This window comes from Helianthus annuus, chromosome 12 (assembly GCF_002127325.2).
Source record: "Helianthus annuus cultivar XRQ/B chromosome 12, HanXRQr2.0-SUNRISE, whole genome shotgun sequence".
Classification (NCBI taxonomy): Eukaryota; Viridiplantae; Streptophyta; class Magnoliopsida; order Asterales; family Asteraceae; genus Helianthus; species Helianthus annuus.
Window position 1 is genome coordinate 18,400,982 of NC_035444.2, and position 24,753 is coordinate 18,425,734.

At 34.6% G+C, this 24,753-nt stretch overlaps 2 protein-coding genes across 2 annotated transcripts in view; both read left to right on the forward strand.

Moving 5' to 3' along the window:
• The first annotated feature begins 4,696 nt into the window (after positions 1–4,696).
• On the forward strand, positions 4,697–6,863 carry LOC110894293. The gene is made up of 7 exons (XM_022141497.2): positions 4,697–4,866; positions 4,974–5,060; positions 5,138–5,389; positions 5,594–5,743; positions 5,850–5,903; positions 6,019–6,165; positions 6,341–6,863. Exons 1-7 carry the CDS (start codon positions 4,708–4,710, stop codon positions 6,713–6,715), a joined length of 1,224 nt encoding a protein of 407 aa, XP_021997189.1. The 5' UTR covers positions 4,697–4,707; the 3' UTR covers positions 6,716–6,863.
• Positions 6,864–8,875: 2,012 nt separating this feature from the next.
• Positions 8,876–24,753, forward strand: part of LOC110892536 — a 37,233-nt gene continuing 21,355 nt past the window's right edge. Inside the window, exons 1-6 of the mRNA XM_022139692.2 lie at positions 8,876–9,113; positions 9,183–9,257; positions 22,273–22,400; positions 22,491–22,577; positions 22,658–22,921; positions 23,001–23,165. Coding sequence (XP_021995384.1) covers positions 8,876–9,113; positions 9,183–9,257; positions 22,273–22,400; positions 22,491–22,577; positions 22,658–22,921; positions 23,001–23,165 — 957 coding nt within the window. The remainder of the gene's footprint in view (positions 9,114–9,182; positions 9,258–22,272; positions 22,401–22,490; positions 22,578–22,657; positions 22,922–23,000; positions 23,166–24,753) is intronic.

The window sequence follows — 24,753 nt, forward strand, 5'->3', positions numbered from 1 at the left end:
AAGTGATAGTTTTATGTATGTATTGTTTTAGTATGTGCTAATTTGACTTTTTTTAAGTGCTGAAATCTGTTCTCACGATTTGTGAAATAAATATGGTGTACCGTAACCAACCTCACCATGTTATATTAAATTTGTCAATTTAAAGAATAACATCTCAACAACACACTTTGACACACGTATAATCATTAACTCCTAGAGTTCTTGGTTTCGTAAGTTCCTTTTTCTAGTTATATCTCATTCTATACGGCAAAGAGAAACTCACACATTTTATGGAAGAGTGATTCTATTCACACCCAACCTTTTGTTATTTACATCATTTTTAATAAATCCAAATTAGTGTTTTTCTTTTATAACTTCGGATATATATTGTTTTTTTATTTAAAACAAATATGGTTTGTGATTTGCTTATTTTTATCTACGTTTTGACATAAAATTTATAAAAAACGGAATATAAAATTTTATAACGATTTATAAAACGTTATATTTGATACAACTCCGTTTTTATATTAATTTATATCAAAACGTTGATAAAAATAAGCACATCGCAAAATCATATTCGTTTTAAAAAACATTATGTATCAGAAGTTATAAAGGAAAAACATAAATTTGAATTTGTTAATCTCACATAAAAGTTATAAAGGAAAAACATTATGCAAATAGTAAAAAGTTAAGGTTTAAATATAAAAATTGAATACCCTTTTTTCTCATTCTAATTTCTAACCTCTCCGGCCTCTTTCTTTTTTAAGCGTTACACATCCTCACTCACATTCTTTCTCTAAATGGCCCAACTTCATTTTATTTTAAATCTATACTATAATACTATAAATTGCATGACATTACAACCAACACCATGTTAGCATACACTTTACGTCTTTCTGACCAAACCCTCCAAGTACAAAAGATCATACATTATCTTATATTGATCCAACTTTAAATATGTGTTTATGAAATGTATGAATAAATAAATTAAACAATGTATAGTAGTTTGATTCATGTGTTATTAGTTAAATTAAAACTGACTAAAATTAAAACTTAATTAACTAACTACAATGTCACAAAAATAATCTAATTTTGCTAATATCATAGCTGTTTTGTATTAGTATATAATAAAAAAAAGTTGGTTTGAATCGCTAAATTGCAAGTTTACTAACATAATTTTATGGGCGAAGCAAATATGAAGCCCAAATCAGAAACATGAGAAGATAAACAAAATAAGGGGGTGTTAGGTGTAAGAAACCGAAAAAACAAGGGCCATGAAATTCCATGCCCAGGCTCAGTTTCATGGGTCGGTGGGTCCCAACCTACTGAGCAGGCGTGCGATACCCAGGGTTTATATGTGGGGTCCATCTTTGTTTGTTTTATTTTTTATAATTATTTAATATTATGAAATTTTTAATTAACAATAACCGAGTTTAATGCGTATGCAAATTAGCTATTATAAAAAGTACATTTGTTTTCTTTAGAGTTAAAAATGATGATAAACGAATATCATTATCAGTCTCATGACGATCTGAACTGATCGATACCATTTAGACAACAACGTTGTCGGTACCGGTGTTCGTTTTTTCCGTTTTCAATTTATGTAAATCATGTGTTGATTTCTATACAGAGTGCCATACTATAACGAACCTAACCAATACCGATCGAATACCTGCGATAACATACCGCTAGAACGTGTGGGGAAACATCCTAGTTATAATTAAATTAACAATGAGCTAGTCATAAAAATTATTATAAATACAGTATAACTAAATAAACAATTTGCTAGTTATAAATACAGTATAATAAAATTAACAATATGCTTGTCATTGAAAGTGATTATAATGAATTTGGTAAACGCTAATTGAACTCATGGCCCAATTCGTTGTTTTGATCCAATAATCTATTTAATTGTAGCCCACTAGTTAGAACTAGCCCATGACCCAGGATAAAGGAGTTGTCATTCCGGAGCGTTAATAATCGCGCTAAGATTGAGGGTAGTGGTTGTGAGTTGTGACCCACCCCCTCTTCATTTGGAGGCTTCTCATTGGATGATCAATGGGGTCCACACGTAGATTTTCGTACTCAACCCTCGCGCCTTTTACTCACATGCGATCCCTTGGCGCCCATGCGTGGTGTTTAACTCTCCAAATCAGTGGCGAATCTTGAGATTTTCGACCAGAGGGTCGAAAACGTATATACCTAAAAAAATTATAAAACCCGGGGGTCGAAAACTACATACCAAACACTACTGAGCGAAAAGTTCGGGGGTCGGGCGCCCCCCTGACCCTTCTATCCTGCGCCCCTGCCCCAAATGCTGATTTGGCTGGTGGCTTGGCGCTCATTACACATAGTCTAAATAACCTGTGATCATAACTGGGCACAGGGTTTGATCTCTATACATATATTCTATATTACAATTGCAACTGGTGAACTTTCGCTAGACATAAAAGTGTTGACATGTTTTACTAGTGAATTGTCGCTAGAAATAAATGTGCTGATATTTTTTACTAGTGAATTGTTTGAATGTGTTCATGTGTTTTTTGATCACATATTTATATCATTTCCAGCACCAGTTAATTCGGTTAAGGAACAAGGTGTACTCGATTGTAGTATCATATGGTTGTCCGTCATTTACATATTGTTAAACAATACCATGTCTATGTAGTTGATTAGGTTGGTTATTCAACATGGATTATACGTAATATTATCAATACACAACTGTTAATCAATAGTCAGGATTCGATAATGAAAATACACTAGTGTATTTTACGATTTGATGATGTAAATCAATAGCAAGCATTTTTAACTCAGTTTACAAATACAACGGTGTTTATTGTAGAACTCTTAATGGTGAAAAACAATAAACAATACATATGAGTGGGTTGACATATAATGTAATGGATTAAAAAACAATAAACATTCATATTTATTCCGCTATCGAGCCGAGGGTCTCACTGGAAGCAACCTCTTTATTTCTACAGTGTAGAGGTAAGACTGTCTACATCTTACTATCCTCATACACTACCTCTACTTTGCTATTGATGAGATTTACTGAGCATGATGATGATGATTTATTTCACTTTCGAAGAATGGTAAGAATCACAAAGTGGAGCATTTGGGTGCGCGTTAGCTATTGGATTAAAACAAAGGGTTCATGTAACCATATGTGAAAATTTAATGTTTGTATTTCTAACACCTACAAAGAAGGATAGAAAAAACATCAAAACGTAGGGTTGTACAAACGCCAAGTCAGGCAGAGCACAAGCTCGACTTGAATTATATATCAAGCCAGTTTGGCTCAGCTTAGCTTTTAACTCAGCTAATTTAGTTTAGGTGGTTAAATTGTAGAAAGTTAGAAGAAGAAAATGTCTTAATGTTTAATGTAGACTGGCCAAGTAATGATGATGAGTTCCACTTCTAAAAGTGACTAAAAAAACACTATATAATTTTCAATAGCGAAATGTATAATTGCTTTCATATGGTTTCGCTTCAAAGATTTTACAAAATCATTTTATTTAATCGTTAAAATAGGCATCTTAAAGCCTTCACATCCTATTTTTTTCTCTCATTAAAATCATAAAATTAAAAACAAAACTATCTAAAAACACCATTCCATCCCATTTCTTATTCTTATGTCTTATCTATGTATTTTTAGGGACTAAAATGAATTCTTATATTTAAGAAAAACGAGTATAATCCATTTCTTATCCTTATGTATTATCCATATATTTTTAGGGAAACTAAATAAATTATTATATGTTTAAGAAAAACGATTACAATGCTTAAATCGTCCCTGAGATTTGATCATATTTGCTTGTTTCATAAAAAAAATGTAAGAGTAAAATGCCAAAAGCGTTCCTGAGGTTTGGTCATATTTACTTGTTTCATCTGAAAGAACAAAAATGCCCTTCACCTTAACAGAAAAAATAAATTACGTTAATGATTTGGATGTAAATGACAATAAACGCAAACATGAGGGACTCAAATACACCAAAAAAAATCATTTTGGATGGAACGAATAAATATAATCAAACCTCATGGACAATTTTGACATTTTATTCTAAGAAAAAACTAAAAGCAAAACCTTATATTTTTTATGGATAAGGAATTGGGGGGTTATAAAAAATGAGGGATAAAGTTATAAAATGTTGATTTTTAGTTATTATATGGATGACATAAAAAATGGATTGTGGATCCTCTTGACTCTTAGAAAGGACAGCATTGGTTATATCTTGCTTTTCACTTAAACAATGTTTAAAGTATGAATTTTACAGACAGATTTAGAATTAAAATATTGAATACCTTACATTTTCAATAGACTTTAATTTATGAGTAAATTGCCATTTTAGTTTCTGAGGTTTGTTCAAATTTATCATTTTAGTTCAATTTTTTTTTCTTTTTTGGGTCCCTGACTTTTCTCTTTTGTTGCCATTTTGATCACATACTCTAACTCCATCCAAAAACCCAATTTTAACCAGAGGTATTTTGGGGATTAACTTTGTAAATCTTTTCAGTTGCCTAATACTTTTGCATATATTTGGGAAGGATAAAGCTATCAAATGTAATTATTTTTTCTTTTCAGCCAAACAAGTAGCCAAGTAGGTCAATAAATAAAACTTCAAGAAAGTATATTAAATAATAAATTAAAAGCACTATAATGTGATCCTATTTATAAACACGGTAAATCAGGAATGAATTGTGTTTCCATTTCCACTTCCGTTCTAAATGGCGGGGTTAAAGTTGTCTTTTAATTTCGTGGTGGTGTTGTATCATGTGTTCATGGCTACATGTTTCTGTTACAGTGAGAATAACATGTTCCCAAGTTCTGATGAAATTCAGAAGCTTTTAAATAGCTTAAATAAACCTCCAGTTAAATCCATTAAGGTATCATGCTATCATTCTTTTCTTTCTTAATTTTATCATTCTTCTTGCTATACTATGTTAGTTCAATGATTTTGTGTATGCATTGCATTGCGTTGCATTGTGAATAGAGCCCTGATGGTGATATAATAGACTGTGTTCATATCTCTCATCAACCCGCTTTTGATCATCCCTTACTCAAAAATCACACTATTAAGGTTTGCTTCTTTATTTTTTTAACATAAGCATTTATGTGTATGTTGATTTAAAGAATTATAATTATAAACGATTATAGGTGAGACCAAATTATCATCCAACCTGGATAAACATGATGAATGCTTCAAAAGATAGGCGTTCATCGTCATCAGTCACTCAATTGTGGCACTCAAATGGAAAATGCCCTAAAAGAACTATCCCCATTAGAAGAACAAAGAAAGAGGACGTACTCAGAGCGGATTCTTTTAGAAGTTACGGGAAGAAGAAGAGTACTTCTGTTGCTCAACCAAGCTCCATTGATGTTGAGCTCGATGTGAGCAGGCGTTATGAGGTAAGCCTCTTTTGACATATGTAATTATTTAGCGTTTTCTCTAATTGGTTGACTTTTGAGTTTTGATATATGTCTGTTTTAAACGGTTAAAAGTCAATGCCTATTTTGTAAATTTCTTAGGTCCATGTGCCAATTTTGGTGATTTTATTTATTTATTTACCATGTTTGGTAATTACATTATGTTAATTTGAGTTTTTTTTTTAGTTTGCATATGCATATACTAGAGGGGAATTCTATGCAACTATAGCAACATTAAATCTTTGGAATCCAAGGATTCAAGAATCTAATGAATATAGTTTGGCTCAAATCTGGATAGTAGGAGGTGATTTAGATACCATTGAAGCTGGTTGGCAAGTGAGTTTCTTCTTCATTTAAGTACTTGTATCAGATAAACAAAACCCATAACAAATACTAAAAGAAAAAAAAAAGAAATTAAATGATTAAAAAGCCTTTGAAACAGGTTGATCCAGAATTGTATGGAGATACAAACACTAGGCTCTTTATCTACTGGACTGTAAGTTTATGTTAATATGCGTATACTATGTCTTAATTCAACTATAATAATAAGAACTTATATATCATGTGAACATGCATTGAAAGTTATTTTAAGATATTATCATATTTTGTAGAGTGATGGATTTCAAAGAAAAGGGTGTTTCAATCTGGAGTGTTCTGGTTTTATTCAAATCAGCAATAAGATTGCACTTGGGGCAACCATGTCTCCTACTTCAGTAATTTATGGTTCTCAACATGATATCACCATAATTATCCTAAAGGTATTTCTAAAGAAATCTAATCATAAATCATTTATCTCAAATAATTTTAAGTTACATCCTATACCGCAATGGCGGAATATGCATTCAAACAAAAGCTACTCGTAAAATAACAACTTAAAGATGTGCACACTTATTAGGCAGGCTACATAAACAACAAGTGTGATGTTTTTTATAGGACGTAGAAAGTGGGGATTGGCTGATGGTACTTAATGACGAAATAATAGGATATTGGCCATCCGAACTGTTTTCACAGTTAAGTGGTGATCAGAGTGCTTCATTGATAGAGTGGGGTGGAGCAGTGGCGAACTCAGAGGCACACGGGCATCATACAACTACCCAAATGGGCAGCGGTCGACTCCCTAACCAAGGGTATAAAAACGCCAGTTATATAAAAGATATTGAAATAGTGGACACCTCTTACACTTTAGGGACCCCAGATGTCAATCTTGTCATGGAGCGCGGTTGCTATGAAATTTTGACGGGCATCAATGATGATTGGGGTAGATACATTTACTTTGGTGGACCTGGTCTAAACTCAAACTGCCCGTGAATGAGATCTGGATTTTCGGTGTAATGTATTTGGAATTCTATATTCCATGTAATATGAATAAATTTAAAAACTACAAGTCCTAGTGTAATAGATTTGGAATGTTGTATTATAAGTAATTTAAAGGCCAATTGGATTTTAACACCTCTAACTTTGAAGAGTTGGCCGATAACACCCGCAACTAACACTTTGATCCGTGACACCCCAAACTTTTAATTTTGTTTGTCATTTCACCACTCAGTTAAAAAATGACTAACTGAGTTAGTCTTCCATCCTACATGGCATCATTAATCATACGTGGCACCGATGACGTGGCTAAGACATGTTATAAGAAGCAAAATGTGAGGGTAGCTGGCATTGTTCATCTGTTCGTTTTGAAGGGAACGATCAAGGGTGACAGTGACCTAGCTTCTCAAAATCAACAATCCATCAAGTTTAAACACCGATCAAGGTAAGATTTCACATGAACTAGTAGATTATGCAATGGGGGAAAACGATTGATGTTATGCTTTGGTATGGTGGTTACATTGAGTTAGGTTTTGGTGTACCGCAGTATGTTGGGGGTGAATCTAGGTTAATTAAAGTTGATGTAGACCACATTTCATACTTTGAGCTAGCAGATTATGCATTGGAAACGAAATGCTATAAATCAAGGAACTTTCATATGTATGGGTTGGATGCGGATGATGGTGAAATTAGGCATTTTCGTGATGATAGAAATGTGTTGGAGTTGGTTAAGAAGGTTTTTAATTGGAGTGAAACATTTATGGAAGTATTTGTTCAAGAACGTCAATTGAGTGCACCTGAAGCCCACTCCAGTTCTACGCCAACTAAACCTGATACCCAGTCCAACCCTGTTACCCAACCCAACCCTGTTACCCAGCCCAGTAAACCTGAAGCCCAATCCAGTAAACTAAAAGCCCAATCTTCTAGGGTTTCCCATGGATGCAGCTCTAACTCAATAGGTAAGCAAGCAGACAAGGACAATGAAGATAGTGAGTTCATCGTGCAAGATGAAGAGTCAAATTCTGATGATGAAGATTATGATGAACTAGTTGAGACCAGTGATGAAGAGGAAGCTGCAGATGATGTACTTGGATTAGAGTCAGACAAAGAGGATGTTGAGTGGATACAGTCACAACATGCAGTTAGAGAGGCAACCAAGATACATTTGGAAGCCAAAAAGAAAGTGCTTGATGAGGTAGTACATGAAAGACAAACAGAGGGTAATTTGCATGAAACAGAGGGTAATTTGCATGAAACTGAGGGTAATTTGCATGAAATTGAAGAGGCAAGGGTAGATGGAAACAGTAGTTACGAGGAATCTAACGGGGACATTTTAACACCTGGTGATAGTGAGGATGATGATATCAGGGGCAAGAAGTACAAGGAAGCAGTCCCATCTGTAGGTGAACATACAAATTGGAAGAAATTTATTTGGAAGGTGGGAATAAGGTTTGCATCAAGGGAGGCTTTTAAAGAGGCAGTGAGGCAGTACTCAGTAGCTAATGGTAGGAACTTGTACCTTGCAAAGAGCGAAAAGACTGCATGTGGCCATATTGTTGTCAATTGTGTTAAAAGGTGTTCATTCTTTATACATTGTTCACTTCATAAAGGGAAAGAGTGTTACTTGGTAAAGAGGCAATCTTAAAGCAGGATGAAATGAGGGCCATAAACCAGGATGCAGTAGAGGCAATCTTAAAGCAGGATCCCAAAGCATTTAACAGGTGCTACTTGAAAACTCACACTAAATGTGATGTCATAGTAAACAACATGGCAGAAACATTTAATGGTTATATCATAACTGCAAGGTCAAAGCATATTATATACATGCTAGAGAACATTAGGGTTCAAATCATGAGTAGGTTAGTCATAAAAAGAACTAAAATGGAAGCCAAAGATGTGCTCATTTGCCCCAATATCTAGGAGAAACTTGATTTCTCAAAAGATGCAGCCTTTAGGTGTGAGGTATACCCCTCATCTTATCAGGTTTTTCAAGTTAGAGATGTTGATGATGTTACAATTGACTTGGAAAATAAGACCTGCACATGTAGAAAGTGGCAATTAAGGGGGTATCCTTGTAAGCATGTGTGTGCTGTGGCTGGATGTTTGCATAAGAATGCTGAGGATTATGTTGACCCATGTTACCACAAAGAAACATACATGAGAACTTATGAGTACTCAATCCCACCATTGCCTAGTGAAAAGTTTTGGCCGAAGGTTGACTATCCAATGGATCCACCTCCAATAAAAAAGGCACCTGGTAGGCCTAAGAAAAACAGAAAGAGGGACCCTCATGAGGATCCCAAGAAACCAAGCAAACTGACTAAGCATGGGGTCGTAATGACATGTGGGATTTGTGGAGAAAGAGGTCACAACAAGAGAAAATGCACAGTTAAAGGTGAACTCAATATATTCAGTTGGTTTATTGATTATATGATTGTTTCCTAAATTTGTTTAATGTTAACAGATTCTCAAAATGCGGCAGAAATCGGAAGGAAAAAAGCAAGTAAAAGGGGAAGGACAACTAAAATAGGAAGGCCAAGTAAAAGGGGAAGACCAACGGAGAAGGCTGCAGTTAGTTAATATGTTATGAATGGTTAATCTTTTGTTGGTTGTGTAATAACTATGTAAACTTATGACTATGTAAACTTATGACTGCTGTGCTGAATCTTTTGAACGGTTAAACTAGTTAAACTCATTCTGCAGTTAACTTATGTCTGCACATGTATGGTCACAGGGCTAGAATGGTCACTTGTTTTGGTCTGCAGTGCTGAATCTTATGTCTGCAGTTAACTTAAACTCATTCTGCAGTTAACTTAAACTCATTCTGCAGTTAACTTATGTCTGCACACTTGTTTTGGTCTGCATATATGGTCACAGGGGTATAATGGTCATTCTGCATACTCTGCACAATTGTTTTGGTCTGCATATATGGTCACAGGGGTATAATGGTCATTCTGCATACTCTGCACAATTGTTTTGGTCTGCATATATGGTCACAGGGGTATATGGTCATTCTGCATATTCTGCATACTTGTTTTGGTTTGCACATGTGGTTTCAAATGGTCAAATGGTCTGCACACTTGTTTTAGTCTGCATATATAGTAGTTGTTTCAAACTGTGCTGTATTGTTTTGGTCTGCACATGTGGTTTCAAATGGTCAAATGGTCTGCACACTTGTTTTGGTAGTTGTTTACTTGTTTCAAAGTCGAAGTCTCTTGTGGTCTGCAAATGGTCTAATGGTCTGCACATATGGTACAAATAAAGACATCAAAGCCCAACTTCACTACATTCATTCATGTGTTCAAAGAACGTACAATCAAAAACAAGTTAAATTCGATACACTACGTAAAACAACATGGCAATGATAACAAACAAACTAAACACAAACTGTTGCTTCAACATGAATTCTTTCGCACAAATTTGTCGTTTCAACATATTGTTCTCTTGAGATAGCAAGTTGTTCCGCAATTGCAAATTATATTCATTCCCGGTCATAGCATCACTTCTTGTAACTGCACTTGAGCTGCAAGTTGAATGAACTTCGAATAATTTGTCGAAATCTTTTTTCCACATAAAGAACTTCTCGCTACAAACCAACATCATGTCGTCAGTTCAAAAACAAGTTAAATTCAATACATGGATACACAGGACTTACCGGCCATTGTGAGCAACCGTAAAATTCAGCACCACATCGAACACTTCTCCTTCCTGCTACGCGAATAACAGCTCTGATCTCGTGATGACAATACAACTTCCCATCCATGTCCACCTTGAATATTTTAGGGATTCGGTTGGTATTACATGAAGAGTTGGAAGAAGTAGACATGTCGATCAGCCAATAAGTTGAAGGTTTGCTCTGATCTCGTGATGAGCAAATTAGGGAGCAAATTAGGGTTTGGATTTGGGTCGATTCATGCGTATGAGCAATTTAGGGGTTCCCTTGTTTGTGCATGGTTAAAATCGAAGAAGAAGATGGGTTTTATACCATGAATGTGCCACATCTGCAATTATAGTCCACGTAGGATGCCATGTAGGATGGAATACTAATTCAGTTAGTCATTTTTAACTGAGTGGTGAAATGACAAACAAAATTAAAAGTTTGGGGTGTCACAGATCAAAGTGTTAGTTGCGGGTGTTATCGGCCAACTCTTCAAAGTTAGAGGTGTTAAAATCCAATTGGCCTAATTTAAATAAGTTCTTCGTTTGTGGCTTTCTGAAATTCGGAGACGTTTTAAGAAAGAAGTATTAAAGATACGAAAAAAAAAGAAAGTAGTGGGACTCGAACCCGCACAATTTTGATGGGATGAACACATGAGGTAAAATGTTCAATGTGTTTAGATCTTTGCAAAAAATGATTTTGATTAAAGACATTGTTTAAAGTAGAAGTTGAGTATTTGAGCTGATTTGATTAACTGTGATTTGACTCTTAAAAACTTCCGAAAAAAGCGAGTGCGATATCATAGGTGCTAGTTGTCACATGACCATTGATATCAGCTACACACATGATTATTTACGTAGCTATAAGTACAAGCACATTTTTGCTTGAAATTAACATCGAAAGAAAATAAGTAAGTTCGACTAAAGAAATGTTGAGCCGTAGCTGCAGCTGGACTCATGATGAGTCGAGTCTGGAAGGACCCTGAGCAGTGACTAAGGAGAAGGCGAAGGGAGGAAGCAGTCTGGATCCAAAATCGGAGTTGGGAAGACTGACAAAGTATGTGTCGCGACAATAAGCTTTGAGCCGTGGCTTGAGGTGTGGGGTCGCAGCTCGAGGATAGGACTAGAGTTGAGTAAACGCTAGGATGCGTCTGGAACAGGGGCGTAGTTTTCAAGGGCCCGGGGGGGGTGCCCGACCCCTAGAACTTTTCGCTCAGTAGTGTTATATATGTATGTTTCGTATAGAATTTTTTAGGTATATACTTTTTCGACCCCCGGTTTTATAAAAAATAAAATTTACTTATATAGAATTTTTAGTTTCGGTGACTTCCGACCCCCCCAGTGGAAATTTTCAAGCTTCACCACTGGTCTGGAAGTTATTGAGTCGAAGCTTGCACGCCAAGTTTCTTTAATTGACTAAGTATTCGAATCACAATCAATTTAGATTAGGATAAAATTTAATTATTGTTTATCTCCAAATCTTTAAGTGTTTGAGTCGGTTTTGGTTTACTTGTTTAGTATGATAGGAAAGTTGTACAAATACCCATGTTTGGGTTTAGGTGTTATGTATCCTTGTAATCGTTTGTTCGAGTTACTCGTTAATAAAAAGAGTCGCATGAAGGTATGCAACGACTTGAGTTCAGGATCTGAGTTTGTGGTTGGATTCCGGCGTCTCTGATTCAACAACTATATCTAATGGTTTTAAATAATAAAATACGTGAACGGTGGTCAGATAAATTTGTTAGCGTTTTCAAGTTATGGAAGCATGAATTCCTTATGCAAGTTCTCGTAACAATTTTATAAGATTATATGCTTGGAACAATGTGTGTATTTTTCGACGAGTCACAGTAGAGATTTAGGGCTGTTTGATAACTTCTGAATAGTTAAGTGTTGAACCAGTAAGAGGTCTGGATTATTAAGTGCTGAACCAGTAAGAGGTCTGAACCATTAAGATCCAGTATAATGTTTAACCGTTTAGAGACAAATGTCTGACCAACTTAGATTAGAGGTCTTAACCATTCAGACTCAATATAATACTTAACTATTCAGAGGCAAATGTCTGAACCATTCAGATATCTGCTCGCGAAATAAACAATCTGAACCATTAAATGCTGAACCAATAAGATGAACCATTAAGAGACTCATTAAGAACTAAACAATCAGTCCCTTAAACTAGAATATGCTCATATTTTGATCCAATTCCAATGAAAGGTAAAACACTAAAAATTTATAAACAAATATTTATTAGTGCTTTTATATCCGTTCCACCATAAAAAAATTCTTTTCGTATGTGTTCAATTTCCGGGTAAGCTAATGGATTGCTTCATAAAGTTCACATAACCAAGTATGCAAATAATATTTTATGTCAATATTTGTCCACTTCAAACGAAGGATAAAAACAATTAATGAGGAATTTGGGTGGGTGAGCTAATAATGGGTTAATTTTAATATTTTACAATATCTTCAAATGAATACATTCGTATTTGTTCCACTTCCTACAAAGACTTCCTACAAAGAAAATCAACGGATGATGGAACTGGGTGGGGTGAGTTAATGGGTTAATTGGAAGATTTTACATGATCATATATTCAAATTCAAATGAATATATTAGTAACATTTCCACTTTCAACTAATCGCAAATTAGGAACAAGGTAGGATGAGGTAATGGATTAATTTGACGATTTCACATAATTATATTTTCAAATGAATGCATTCCTATTTATTCCACTTCCAACGAATGGTAAGAATCACAAAGTGGAGGATTTGGGTGGGGGTGAGCTATTGGATTATTTCACAGAGTTCACGTAACCTTGTAACCAACAAAATATTTGTGTATTTATTACACTTACAAAGAAGGATTAAAAATATTAAAGACTTAGGTTGTCCACAAGCCGACTCAAGGAGAGCATGAGCCCGACTTAAATTTTAAACCAAGCCCGCTCGACTCAGCTAGAATTTATTACTTAGCTAAACGTTTGAATTTTGGGCTCAGCTTGGCTTTTAATAGAGCCAATTTGGCTAAGCTCGGTTAAATTGTTGAAACTTAGAAGAAGAAAAAGGTCTTGATGTACATTGGACCAAATATTGATCGAGATCGATTATGCTTAAGATATTAAAATTCTTTTACTTGCTCTATAAAATGTTAAATGTTACGCTTGATTTAAACAAGCAAATTAACAAGCTAGCCAACCTGATTAATTCAAAGACGCTATATAAATTTGTTTAAATTACAAAATATTGGTTAAAATGATGTTTAATTCACAACAAGTTTTTTTTACGTCGCGTGTTGTGGCGAAACCCAACAAATGATAATGTAAAAAAAACTTGATTTGAAAATAAAACATGTTGTTTAGAAAGCCAAACCGTTAGAGCGGTCAGTTTATCATCGAATTGTTTTATGATACCAAATAAATACTTTATTTTAAGTACAATTTTATTTTTAACAAAACTTATAACGGGATGTCAGGAAAAAAATCAAGCACAACTACGTTCTTTAGTTTTTAGAAAAAAAGTTATAAACGTAAATTATTAAAGAAGTATCAAATTAATCGATAAATTAATATATGTTTAAAAAATAAAAAATAAAATTATTAAAGACAATGGCAATGGAAATATATGGTTTAACAAAGAAAAAAAACTAAAAGTATTTTATTAAAAGTAAATATAATAATAAATTATTATAATATATTAAATAGAAAAAATAATTAAAAAAAACTATATATTATTATAAAAATAAAGTTACTATTAATCGTTTTTCGTCAATAATATAAATATAATATAATATAATATAATTAATGATTGTAACTTGAAGTTTAACTTTGATGTATATTTATAAATTTCTCTTTTTCATACACTTAAAATTTGACTTTAGGTCTTTATAATTAGAATAGAAGTTTAACTTACTTAAACCGTATCAAAATATAAAGTAATTGCTTTTGTTTAAATAGGTTAAGTTATTTTGAAAATTCTCATAAAAATAAGAAATGTATAAATACACAATAGATCCCATATGATGAAACAATGTCGAACAAAATATAACACAATGTCGAGGAAAAAGACAGAATGAGTCGCAAAAATGACACAATGACACAACGATAAATAAAAATCACAATGACAATAAACAAAAATTCTAAAATCTACAACCTATAAATCCAAAAGTTAAAACCTAAAATCTCACATCGTATAGTTTGATGAGACGGTTACAATGCCGCTTGAATGGAGTCAATCGGAGTCCGTTTGATACCCTTTATACGACTTCTTATTTTTAGGAGCTTTTGTATTTGATCCTAATATTGGTAAAGATGATTTTTTTTCATAAAAGCTTGACAAAGTGATTAAAACAAACAATTTCCTACAATTATTTTAGTTAATTATATAATTCCAGTTAAATAGGTAAATAAAAATGCATTAATGGTTAGTATCAAATTAAGTTATAACGTTGGTTACATACAAGCCTTAAAGAACTCTTGATAACCTACAATTAATCCTAAACATTAGAGTCTTTGTCAACTAAATATGACTTAAAGGAATTCCAACCAAGCTAAATTATATGAGTGTAGGTTTAGATGATTATATTAAAATGGACTTCTGCTTGTACTTGTTTTTGTGTGCTCATTGAAATTGTTGGTTTTGATATTCTTGATTTTGTTTCTTGACTTTTAGAATGCTTACAAGTGTGAGTTAATACTTTAGTAAGAAAAAGCTTTATAATTCTTGTATTAACCATTGCATGTTCGGCTAGACGATAATATTAATATCTGTGATATAACTTTAGTATAGCAGTACATGCTATGTAGCTGTATGTCCATTTTAACTTTAATGATTTATTGCAGCTCACTACTAAGGTACGTATTCTACTTTACTTTTTTTGTGTAGTTGTTACATGTTTAAGTAGCTATGCACAATGATTTTTTTTGTTTTGTATGCCACACTACCAACTCACCGACTGTGAGTCACAGTTGTACATAGACTTGCAATCTACATACTCATGTATTATATTTATTGTACGTGCTCACGGCAATCTATATGCTATATGATTTCACGTTAATCTATATGCTATATGATTTGCGTAATGTTAACACGATTATCATAATCGCTGCTTCTATTATACTGTTACATATGATTTTGTGTTACTTTTGATATCAATTGCAACTAATATTCTCAATGGGTCAAACTATCTGCACACCTTGGTTGGCTATCTACATACTTAGGGTTTATCTACGCTGCGTATAGGTCTATACGCAGCGTATAGGGTTACACCTATACGCTGCGTGTAGACCTATACTCAGCGTATATAAACCATGGATTTCAAAGCCTTATCAGCAATCATTGCACAGAAAACAAGGGTTTATATATGCTGCGTATAGACCTATACTCAGCGTATATAACGCATTAGTTTTTTTTTTTTTTTTGCTATTTTGATGTATTTGAGTTATGAATTCTCACCCGGTTCCAACGTTAAATCGCTTAAAATATATAACCGTTAATGTTATACCAATAATATTATATACCGTTAAATTGTTTTTGAAAACGTATATACGGTTCAAATATACTACACTATACTATACAATACGATACGATACTATACAATACGATATAACGCTCGTATAGGCCTATAGGTGTAGTATATGTCCCTTATAGGCCTATAGGTGTGGTTTAGGTCCCGTGTACGCCTATAGGCATATAAAAGGCCTACATGGAACCTATACGAGACTTATACTATACATTATACGATACGATGCAACACGATACGATACTATATGATACCATACAACACCCGTATAGGCCTATAGGTGTGGTTTAGGTCCCGTATAGGGCTATTGGTGTGGTTTAGGTCCCGTGTAGGCCTATAGGCATATACATGACCTATATGAGACTTATACGCGACTTATACGAGACTTATACTATACACTAGACGATACAATACGATGCAATACGATACGATACGACACTATAGTATAGGTCTCGTATAGGCCTATAGGCAGATACAAGACCTATATAAGACTTATACAAGTTTTATACGAGACTTATACTATACGATACGATACTTAAAAATGTTTTTTTTTTTTAAATTAACCCTTTATATACGCTGCGTATAGGCCTATACGCAGCGTATATAAAGGGTCAAAAAATATATTTTTACAACAGGTTTGGGGTTAAAATTAAAATTACCCTTTATATACGCTGCGTATAGGTCTATACGCAGCGTATATAAAGGGTCAAAAAGACAATTTTACCCTTGCATTACGATGCAATACGATACGATACGACACTATAGTATAGGTCTCGTATAGGCCTATAGGCAGATACAAGACCTATATAAGACTTATACAAGTTTCATACGAGACTTATACTATACGATACGATACTTAAAAATGTTTTTTTTTAAATTAACCCTTTATATACGCTGCGTATAGGCCTATACGCAGCGTATATAAAGGGTCAAAAAATATATTTTTACAACAGGTTTGGGGTTAAAATTATAATTACCCTTTATATACGCTGCGTATAGGTCTATACGCAGCGTATATAAAGGGTCAGAAAGACAATTTTACCCTTGCATATGGCTGCGTATAGCCCCAAATGCAGGGGTAAAATGGTCTTTCCCACTATACGTTGCGTATAGACTCATACGCAGCGTATATAAAGGGTCAAAAAGACAATTTTACCCTTACATTTGGCTTCGTATACCCCTAAATGAAGGGGTAAATCGTCTTTTTGACCCTTTTTATACGCTGCGTATGGGTCTATACGCTGCGTATGGGTCTATACGCAGCGTATATAAAGGTTTTTTTAATAAACATTTATACATTATTGGTTTTAGTAAATTTTATAAAAAAAAGTTATATGGAATCGCATAGGTGTAGTATAGGTCACGTATCGGCCTCGTATAGGCCTATACGGGTGTTATATTGTATCGTACAGTATTGGTTTTAGAACTACCTGTAGGTTTATACAGGACCAAAACCACACATATACGCCTATACGGGTGTTATATTGTATCGTATAGTAGCGTATCGTATTGTATCGTATAGTGTAGTATAAGGCTCGTATAGGTTTCCTATAGGTCTTGTATATGCCTATAAGCTTATACGGGACCTAAACCACACCTATAGGCCTATACGGGTGTTATATCGTATCGTATAGTATTGTATGGTATAATGTATAGTATAAGTCTCGTATAGGTTTCTTATAGGTCTTGTATACGCCTATAGGCTTATACGGGACCTAAACCACACCTATAGGCCTATACATGTGTTATATCGTATCGTATCGTATCGTATCGTATAGTATAGTGTAGTATAAGTCTCATATAGGTTTCTTATAGGTCTTGTATATGCATATAAGCCTATACGGGACCTAAACCACACATATAGGCCTATATGGGTGTAATTGTATCGTGTATAGTGTAGTATAAGTCTCGTATAGGTTTCCTATAGGTCTTGTATATGCATATAGGCCTATATGGGACCTAAACCACACCTATAGGCCTATACGGGACCTAAACCACACATATAGGCCTATACGGGTGTTATATTGTATCGTATCATATAGTGTAGTATAAGTCTCGTATAGGTTTCCTATAGATCTTTGTATATGCATATAGACGTATACGAGGTCAATACGTGACATATACTATGTTTTACGATACGATATAACACTTATAGGCTTATACGAGGTCAATACGTGACCTATACTACACTTATACGATACGATATCACCACACCTATACGATACGATATCACACTTGTAGGCTTATACGAGGTCAATATGGGACCTAAACCACACCTATATGCCTATACGGGTGTTATATCGTATCGTATAGTATCGTATCGTATAGTGTATAGTATAAGGATCGTATAGGTTCCCTGTAGGTCTTGTAATTCATAATATTTATTATTTTAAATTTTTATAATTCGTAATATTTGTATTATTTTTAATTTTTATAATTTATATTTGTATTATTTACCAATAATATTGTTTTTTTATAAATAAACATGGAAATACCCCAAAATACACACAATTAATTTTTTTATAAATAAAAAAAGGAATACACAAAAAAAAAATATAAAAATGGAGCTTTATATACGCTGCGTATAGATCCCTATGCAGCGTATGAAACAAAAATGACACAACTACCCTTGTATTTGGCTTCGTATAGCCTCAACACAAGAGTATAATGGATATTTTCTGACCTTTATATACGCTGCGTATAGCTCTATACGCAATGTATATAAACCTTGTGAAAAACTGATGCTTCAAGCCCAACAAAATGATTCCAAAAGTTCAAAGGGTTTATATACGCTACGTATAGAGCTATACGCAACGTATATAAACCCTTGTTTTCTGTGCAATGATTGCTGATCAGGCACTGAGATCCATGCTTTACCTACGCTGAGTATAGGTCTATACGCAGCGTAAAGGTGTAACCCTATACGCTGCGTATTGACCAATACGCTGCGTAGATAAACCCTAGTTTTGCTAGGGTTTGGTGTGCCAATAGGCACATTAGTGTGCCAATAGGCACACCCTTCTCAATATCTCATCCACGTTATGGATATTGGTTGTATTTCTTACTTGCATCAAGACTCATAAGATTGATATGATATCGGTTACATCCAGTCTGTTATCTTTTATCATGGCCGGCTCTGGGGGTGGACGGGGAGGACAACCGGCCAAGGCCTGATATTTCGAGGGGTAAGTTTTTTATGGAAAAAACCTGATATGTATATGTAAAATATTTTTTTAATAGGGTACAACCATGCAAATACCAACATAGGCTCCCTTATAAAACTATTCTTATGGTTTAGATTAGTTATTAACCCCTTTGGCATTAGGTTTTGACCTTTAGTGAGTTTAATACCCAATTTCGTTAAGGCATAAGGGTACATTTTTTCGAGCTCGAATAAGGTACACGAGTTTTTAGGGCCGGCCTTGTCTTTTATGATCCATCGTCATGTAGACTAACATTCTGTAGACTTCAATTTATTCTCTCTTTACAAAACTTTGACTTAATTTTTTTTTTTTTTTGTTTATCCGCTCATTATGCAATAAGCTCAGTCGTGCTTTTATTTATCTTATTCATGTTGGCAATGGAGAGAGATAGACTTAAGAGTAATTAATACGTAGGGGTGTTTACGGTCCGGTTTTTACAGTTTTTAGGTCAAACCGTTAGCAAAACCGTTAGTAACGGTATTTTATTTTGAAAACCGTGTAACCAAATCATTGAAATTTAAAACCGAACCAAACTGAAGCGTTACTAACCGGTTTGGGTTCACGGTTTGAGCTTTGTGGGACCTTTTATATAAATGCATAAGATAAAAAGAAAAGACTATAAAAAAATAACAAACAACTTATCCAAAATTGTATTGAACAAGATATCGAGGAAAGTTAAGCTATTCAAATACACCAAAAACAGTTCAACTACATTAAAATTATCAAAAGAAAGAAGTTATTGGTTGTTAAAGCACAACAAATAGAAACAACACTTCTCAACCTCGAAATAAAATAAAAAATACAATAGAGTAAACTGCCATTTTGGTCTCTGAGATTTGGTCAGTTTTGCCACTTTCCAAATCTCAAACTTTTTGTACCTGGGTCCCTGTGGTTTCATATTTGTTGTCATTTTGTTCCAAAACTGAAATCAGGTAAGATTCCCTAAATTAAACCCTCATGCTTTGTCCTTTTCCTCAGGGTAATTTTTTCGTTTTCGTTTTATTATAATTGATTATTAAATGAAAATAATAAAACTAAATAAATCAACATTGACCCTATAAAAGCGCATCATCTTCCCCAAATATACCCTAACACAAACCCTAATTCATCTGCAACTGTTGTACATGGGACATAGCCCTGTTCATCGCCATCATTCCGGTACCACGAGCAGAAAAACGATTGCTGGAGACGTTGAGACAACCATTGACGCTGCACAACCCCCGTGACCTGCATCTACACCATAAACCTCTGTCGTACAAACCCCACAACCACGACCTGCAACGAACACCCCACCACCTCCACCGACGCTGCACAACCCCCACGAACGCACCTCCAGCTCCGCTGCAAAATCCCCATCACCGCACCTCCAACTCCGCTGCAAAACCCCCATCACCGCAGCTACTCCCCCATTGCAAAACCCCCACCACCGCACATCCTCCCCCGCTGCACAACCCCCACCACACACCTCCACCACAGCTCCTAATGTCGCCGTCAAGTGAAACCCTAACACCCCACCACTGCACCTAACACCACCATCAACTAAAACCCTAATGCCGAACCATTGTACCTAACGTCACCGTCAATTGAAACCTTTCAACAGCCATTCAACCGAAACCCTAATCGATCCTGCAGTAGTATTTGATGTGGTGTTTGAATGTTGCTTAGAGATAGAGTGAAAGAGAGAGAGAGAGAGAGAGATAACTAACAGAGAGGAGAGAGGATGAGTAAGAGGATGAATGGTTGGATGTTCGCAATTGGGTAGTGGCTCTAGGGTTTGTTGTAGCGATGAATTAGGGTTTGAGTTAGGGTAGATTTGGGGAAGGAGATTGGCTTTTATAGGGTCAGGTTTTAGTAATTTAGTTTTATTAATTTTAATTGATAATCAGCGATAATAAAACGTAAATGACAAAATTACCCCTGTGGAAAAGGACAAAATTTGAGGGTTTAATTAGGGGAATCTGGCATGATTTCACTTTTGGACCAAAATGGCAATACAAATGAAACCACATGAACCCAGGTACAAAATGTTTGAGATTTAGACTAAAGTGACAAAATTGGCCAAACCTCAGGGATCAAAATGACAGTTTACTCAATACAATAGGTTAAAATGTAAAACATTCCATTAATATCATGAAACTATAAACAAAGCACATACATATATCATGGTGCTAAACATCTTAGAAATTAAGCCTAAATTGTTAAAATTATAACCACATATGACAAAAAGATCATACACTACAACCTATCACCTCACATTTCATTTCTGATTTTTGGGAAACTAAACATAGAATAAATAATGAAGATCTAATTTGTATGTACGATTAAATATCTACAACTTAAAGAAATCACACAGTACAAATTAAATCTTCATTAATTATATATTTTTTTCTACGGTTAGTTTCCTGGAAAGCATATGTGAAATGTGAGGAAAGGTTATTTAATTTACTGATAGGTTGTAGTGTATGATTTTTTTTGTCATATGTGGGCATAATTTTAACAACTTGGGCTTGATTTCTATGATGTTTAGCACCTTGATACATTTATGTGCTTTGTCTTGTAGGTTTCAGGAGATTAATGGATTGTTTTAAGTTTTAACCAATTGTATTTTTTTCGAGGTTGAGAAGTGTTTCTGTTTGTTGTGCTTTAACAACCAACAACTTCTTTCTTTTGACAATTTTTATGTAGTTGAATATTTTTTGGTGTATTTGAATGGCTTAACTATTCTCAACATCTTGTTCAATTCAATGCAATTTTGGATAACTTGTTTGTTATTATTATTATTTTCTTGATAGCCTTTTTTTTAATCTTATGCATTTATATAAAGGTCTCATAAACTAAAATCGTGAAACCAAACCGTTAGTAACAGTTCGGATTGGTTCGGTATTGGTTTTCAAAAATCAAAAACCGTCAAAAAAAATATATATACATAAACAGAACCGTGATCTTGCGACACCCCTACTTTATATGTACATAAACAGAATGTAATTGTTTTTTATTTTCAGCAAAGAAGTAGACTAATAGAAAAATATCTAAAAAGTATATTAATTAATAATAAACTACAAGTACAAACACAACAACGAGAGCCTATATAAACACGGTAAAATTGGATAATGAACCACACTCAATTCCATAATCACAACCTTTCTAAATGGACTTAAAACTTTCTTTTGGTTTTGTTGTAGTGTTGTATGTGTTCACGACTGCACGTATATGTTACACCGACAACAACATATCTCCAAGTTCCCATGAGAATGTTGAGGTTCAAAAGCTTTTAAATAGTTTAAACAAACCTGCGGTTAAATCCATTAAGGTATGTTACGTACCATTCTTTTCTTTCTTAATTTCGTCACTCTTATTCTTCTTCTCACATGTTAAGTAATTGATTTGTGTACGCATTAAGAGCCCTGATGGTGATATAATCGATTGTGTCAAAATCTCTCATCAACCCGCTTTTGATCATCCTTTACTCAAAAATCACACTATTAAGGTTTGCTTCTTTTTTTTTTTTTACAAATGTAGTTATTTGAATGTTGATCTAGAGAGTAACGATTTTGAATTACTATATAGATGAGGCCAAGTTATCATCCAAACCGGATAAACGTAGATGGTATAAAAGCGATGAATGCGTCAACACATGGACATGCATCGTCATTAGTTACCCAATTGTGGCATTCAAATGGAAAATGCCCAAACGGGACTATCCCCATTAGAAGAACAAAGAAAGAGGATGTGCTTAGAGCCAGTTCTGTCAGCAGTTATGGTAAGAAGACAAGTTCTATTGCTAAATCAAGCTTCGTTGATGTTGAACTTGATGTGCACTCACGACATGAGGTAAGCCTCTTTCAACACTTCTTGTTTGCCTCGTGTTGATTACATAATAATAATAGGAGTGTTTTTGGTTATTTTATAGTATGCAGTTGCATCTACTAGCAAAGGACAGTTCTATGGAACAAAAGCATCTTTGAATGTTTGGAACCCATATGTTCAGGAGAGCAATGAATTTAGTTTGGCTCAAACGTGGGTAGTAGGAGGTACTTATGATACGGGTCTCAATACCATTGAAGCTGGGTGGCAGGTGAGTTCCTTCTTCATTTAAACTCTTGCTTCAAATAAACAAAGACCCTAATAACCATATCTAGGCGTCAGGTGTCGCCCTAAGATTTTGGAGGGAAAGTATTTCAGGTTATTACGTGTTCTAAAAAAGTATCCCTAAAAATTGACTAGGCCACTGTTTAAATTATCGAATTCGGTTTCTTCTCCATCTTATCTTAGACCAACAACATGGATTATTTATTCATTTATTTATTTATTATTACTAGGTTAGAATCCAGTTGTCGTTGTTGTTGGTAATCGAACTTGCAAATCACAGGTTAGAATATAAAGAATTGAGAATCAAGAATAATAAACTTGCTTGTATTGAATGAAAAGTGATGATTACAATTGACATACATGAACCCTATATATAATATACGAATAGATGCGATGATAGAGACGTGTCTCTTCACGAACGGTTGCGACTCTTGAACTTGTGGTTGAGATTGATCTTGAAGAGGTGTGTCTCCTTGAAAAATCGTGTCTCTTGCTTCCTCTCTTGTTGGCGCTGATTCCGAACAGGTATGTCTCCAGGAGAGGCGTCCCTTGATTAAGTGTAGGTTACAATCTTTCACTTCGTCGCATCCGGTCCTCGCACTTACTAACTAATCTAATTATAACATAAAACTAACTTACTAATTACGGAACGACCCCTCTATTTAGTTTAAACATCAATACTCCCCCTTAAACTAAATATAGTTTAATGAAGGTCTTCAACTTGCTTGACTTGCAGTAGCATTGGTTCCTCTTCCAATGCGAGATTGGCTTCTTGTTGCCTGTCTTTCTCCTTTTCTTTCCACTTGGTGCAATCTCTTGCAAAATGACCAAGTTTTCCACAATCATAACATCTGAACTTGCTCTTGTCTTGGTTTCTTGGACCCATATCTTTTCCACGTCCTCTTCCTCCTTTGAAAGATCCTTGTCCTTGACTTCTGCCATAGTTTTGAACACTACAACCCTTTTCATGATGCAAACTTTCAAATTGGTTATCTGCACGTGCCATCATGAGTCCTCCTTGATTATTATCTTCTTGCTTGTCTTGACTTTTGAGACGTTCTTCAAAAGCTATTATTCTTCCCACTGTTTCTTCAAATGGCATTTTGTCTATTTCCGAATATTGTTCGATATTTGCCACGATGGGTAGAAACTTCTTTGGAACGGAGATAAGTAATTTCCTTACAAGCTTCTTGTCTTTAATAGTGGTACCGAGAGTTTTAAATTTGGCTTTTATACCACTCAACTTGCTTTCGAAACTACTTACTGTGTCGTTCTCATCCATCTTTAAAACTTCCAGTTCGCTCCTCAAAGTTTGTAGACGTGCTTTCTGAACCATATCTGCTCCGAGATAACGAACTTTGATTGCATCCCATACTTCCTTTGCTTTTTCGTATTGCGCAACTTGCATCAAAACATCTTCTGGTAACGTTTGGAAGATAAGTGCTTTCGTTGTGTGCGCCTTCTTTTCATTTATCCCTTCCGTTGAAACAACTGTTTCCCAAAGACTATATGCCTTCAAGATTGTTTCCATCATAACTGCCCATTGGGTGTAATTCGTCTCTTTCAATTTTGGG

Excerpts from the sequence above, each read along its gene's own strand:
- LOC110894293 (XM_022141497.2), top strand. The coding sequence starts at position 4,708 with ATGGCGGGGTTAAAGTTGTCTTTTAATTTCGTGGTGGTGTTGTATCAT. Across the intron at positions 4,867-4,973 it reads CTCCAGTTAAATCCATTAAG|AGCCCTGATGGTGATATAAT; the intron begins GTATCATGCTAT and ends CATTGTGAATAG. Across the intron at positions 5,904-6,018 it reads GGCTCTTTATCTACTGGACT|AGTGATGGATTTCAAAGAAA; the intron begins GTAAGTTTATGT and ends CATATTTTGTAG.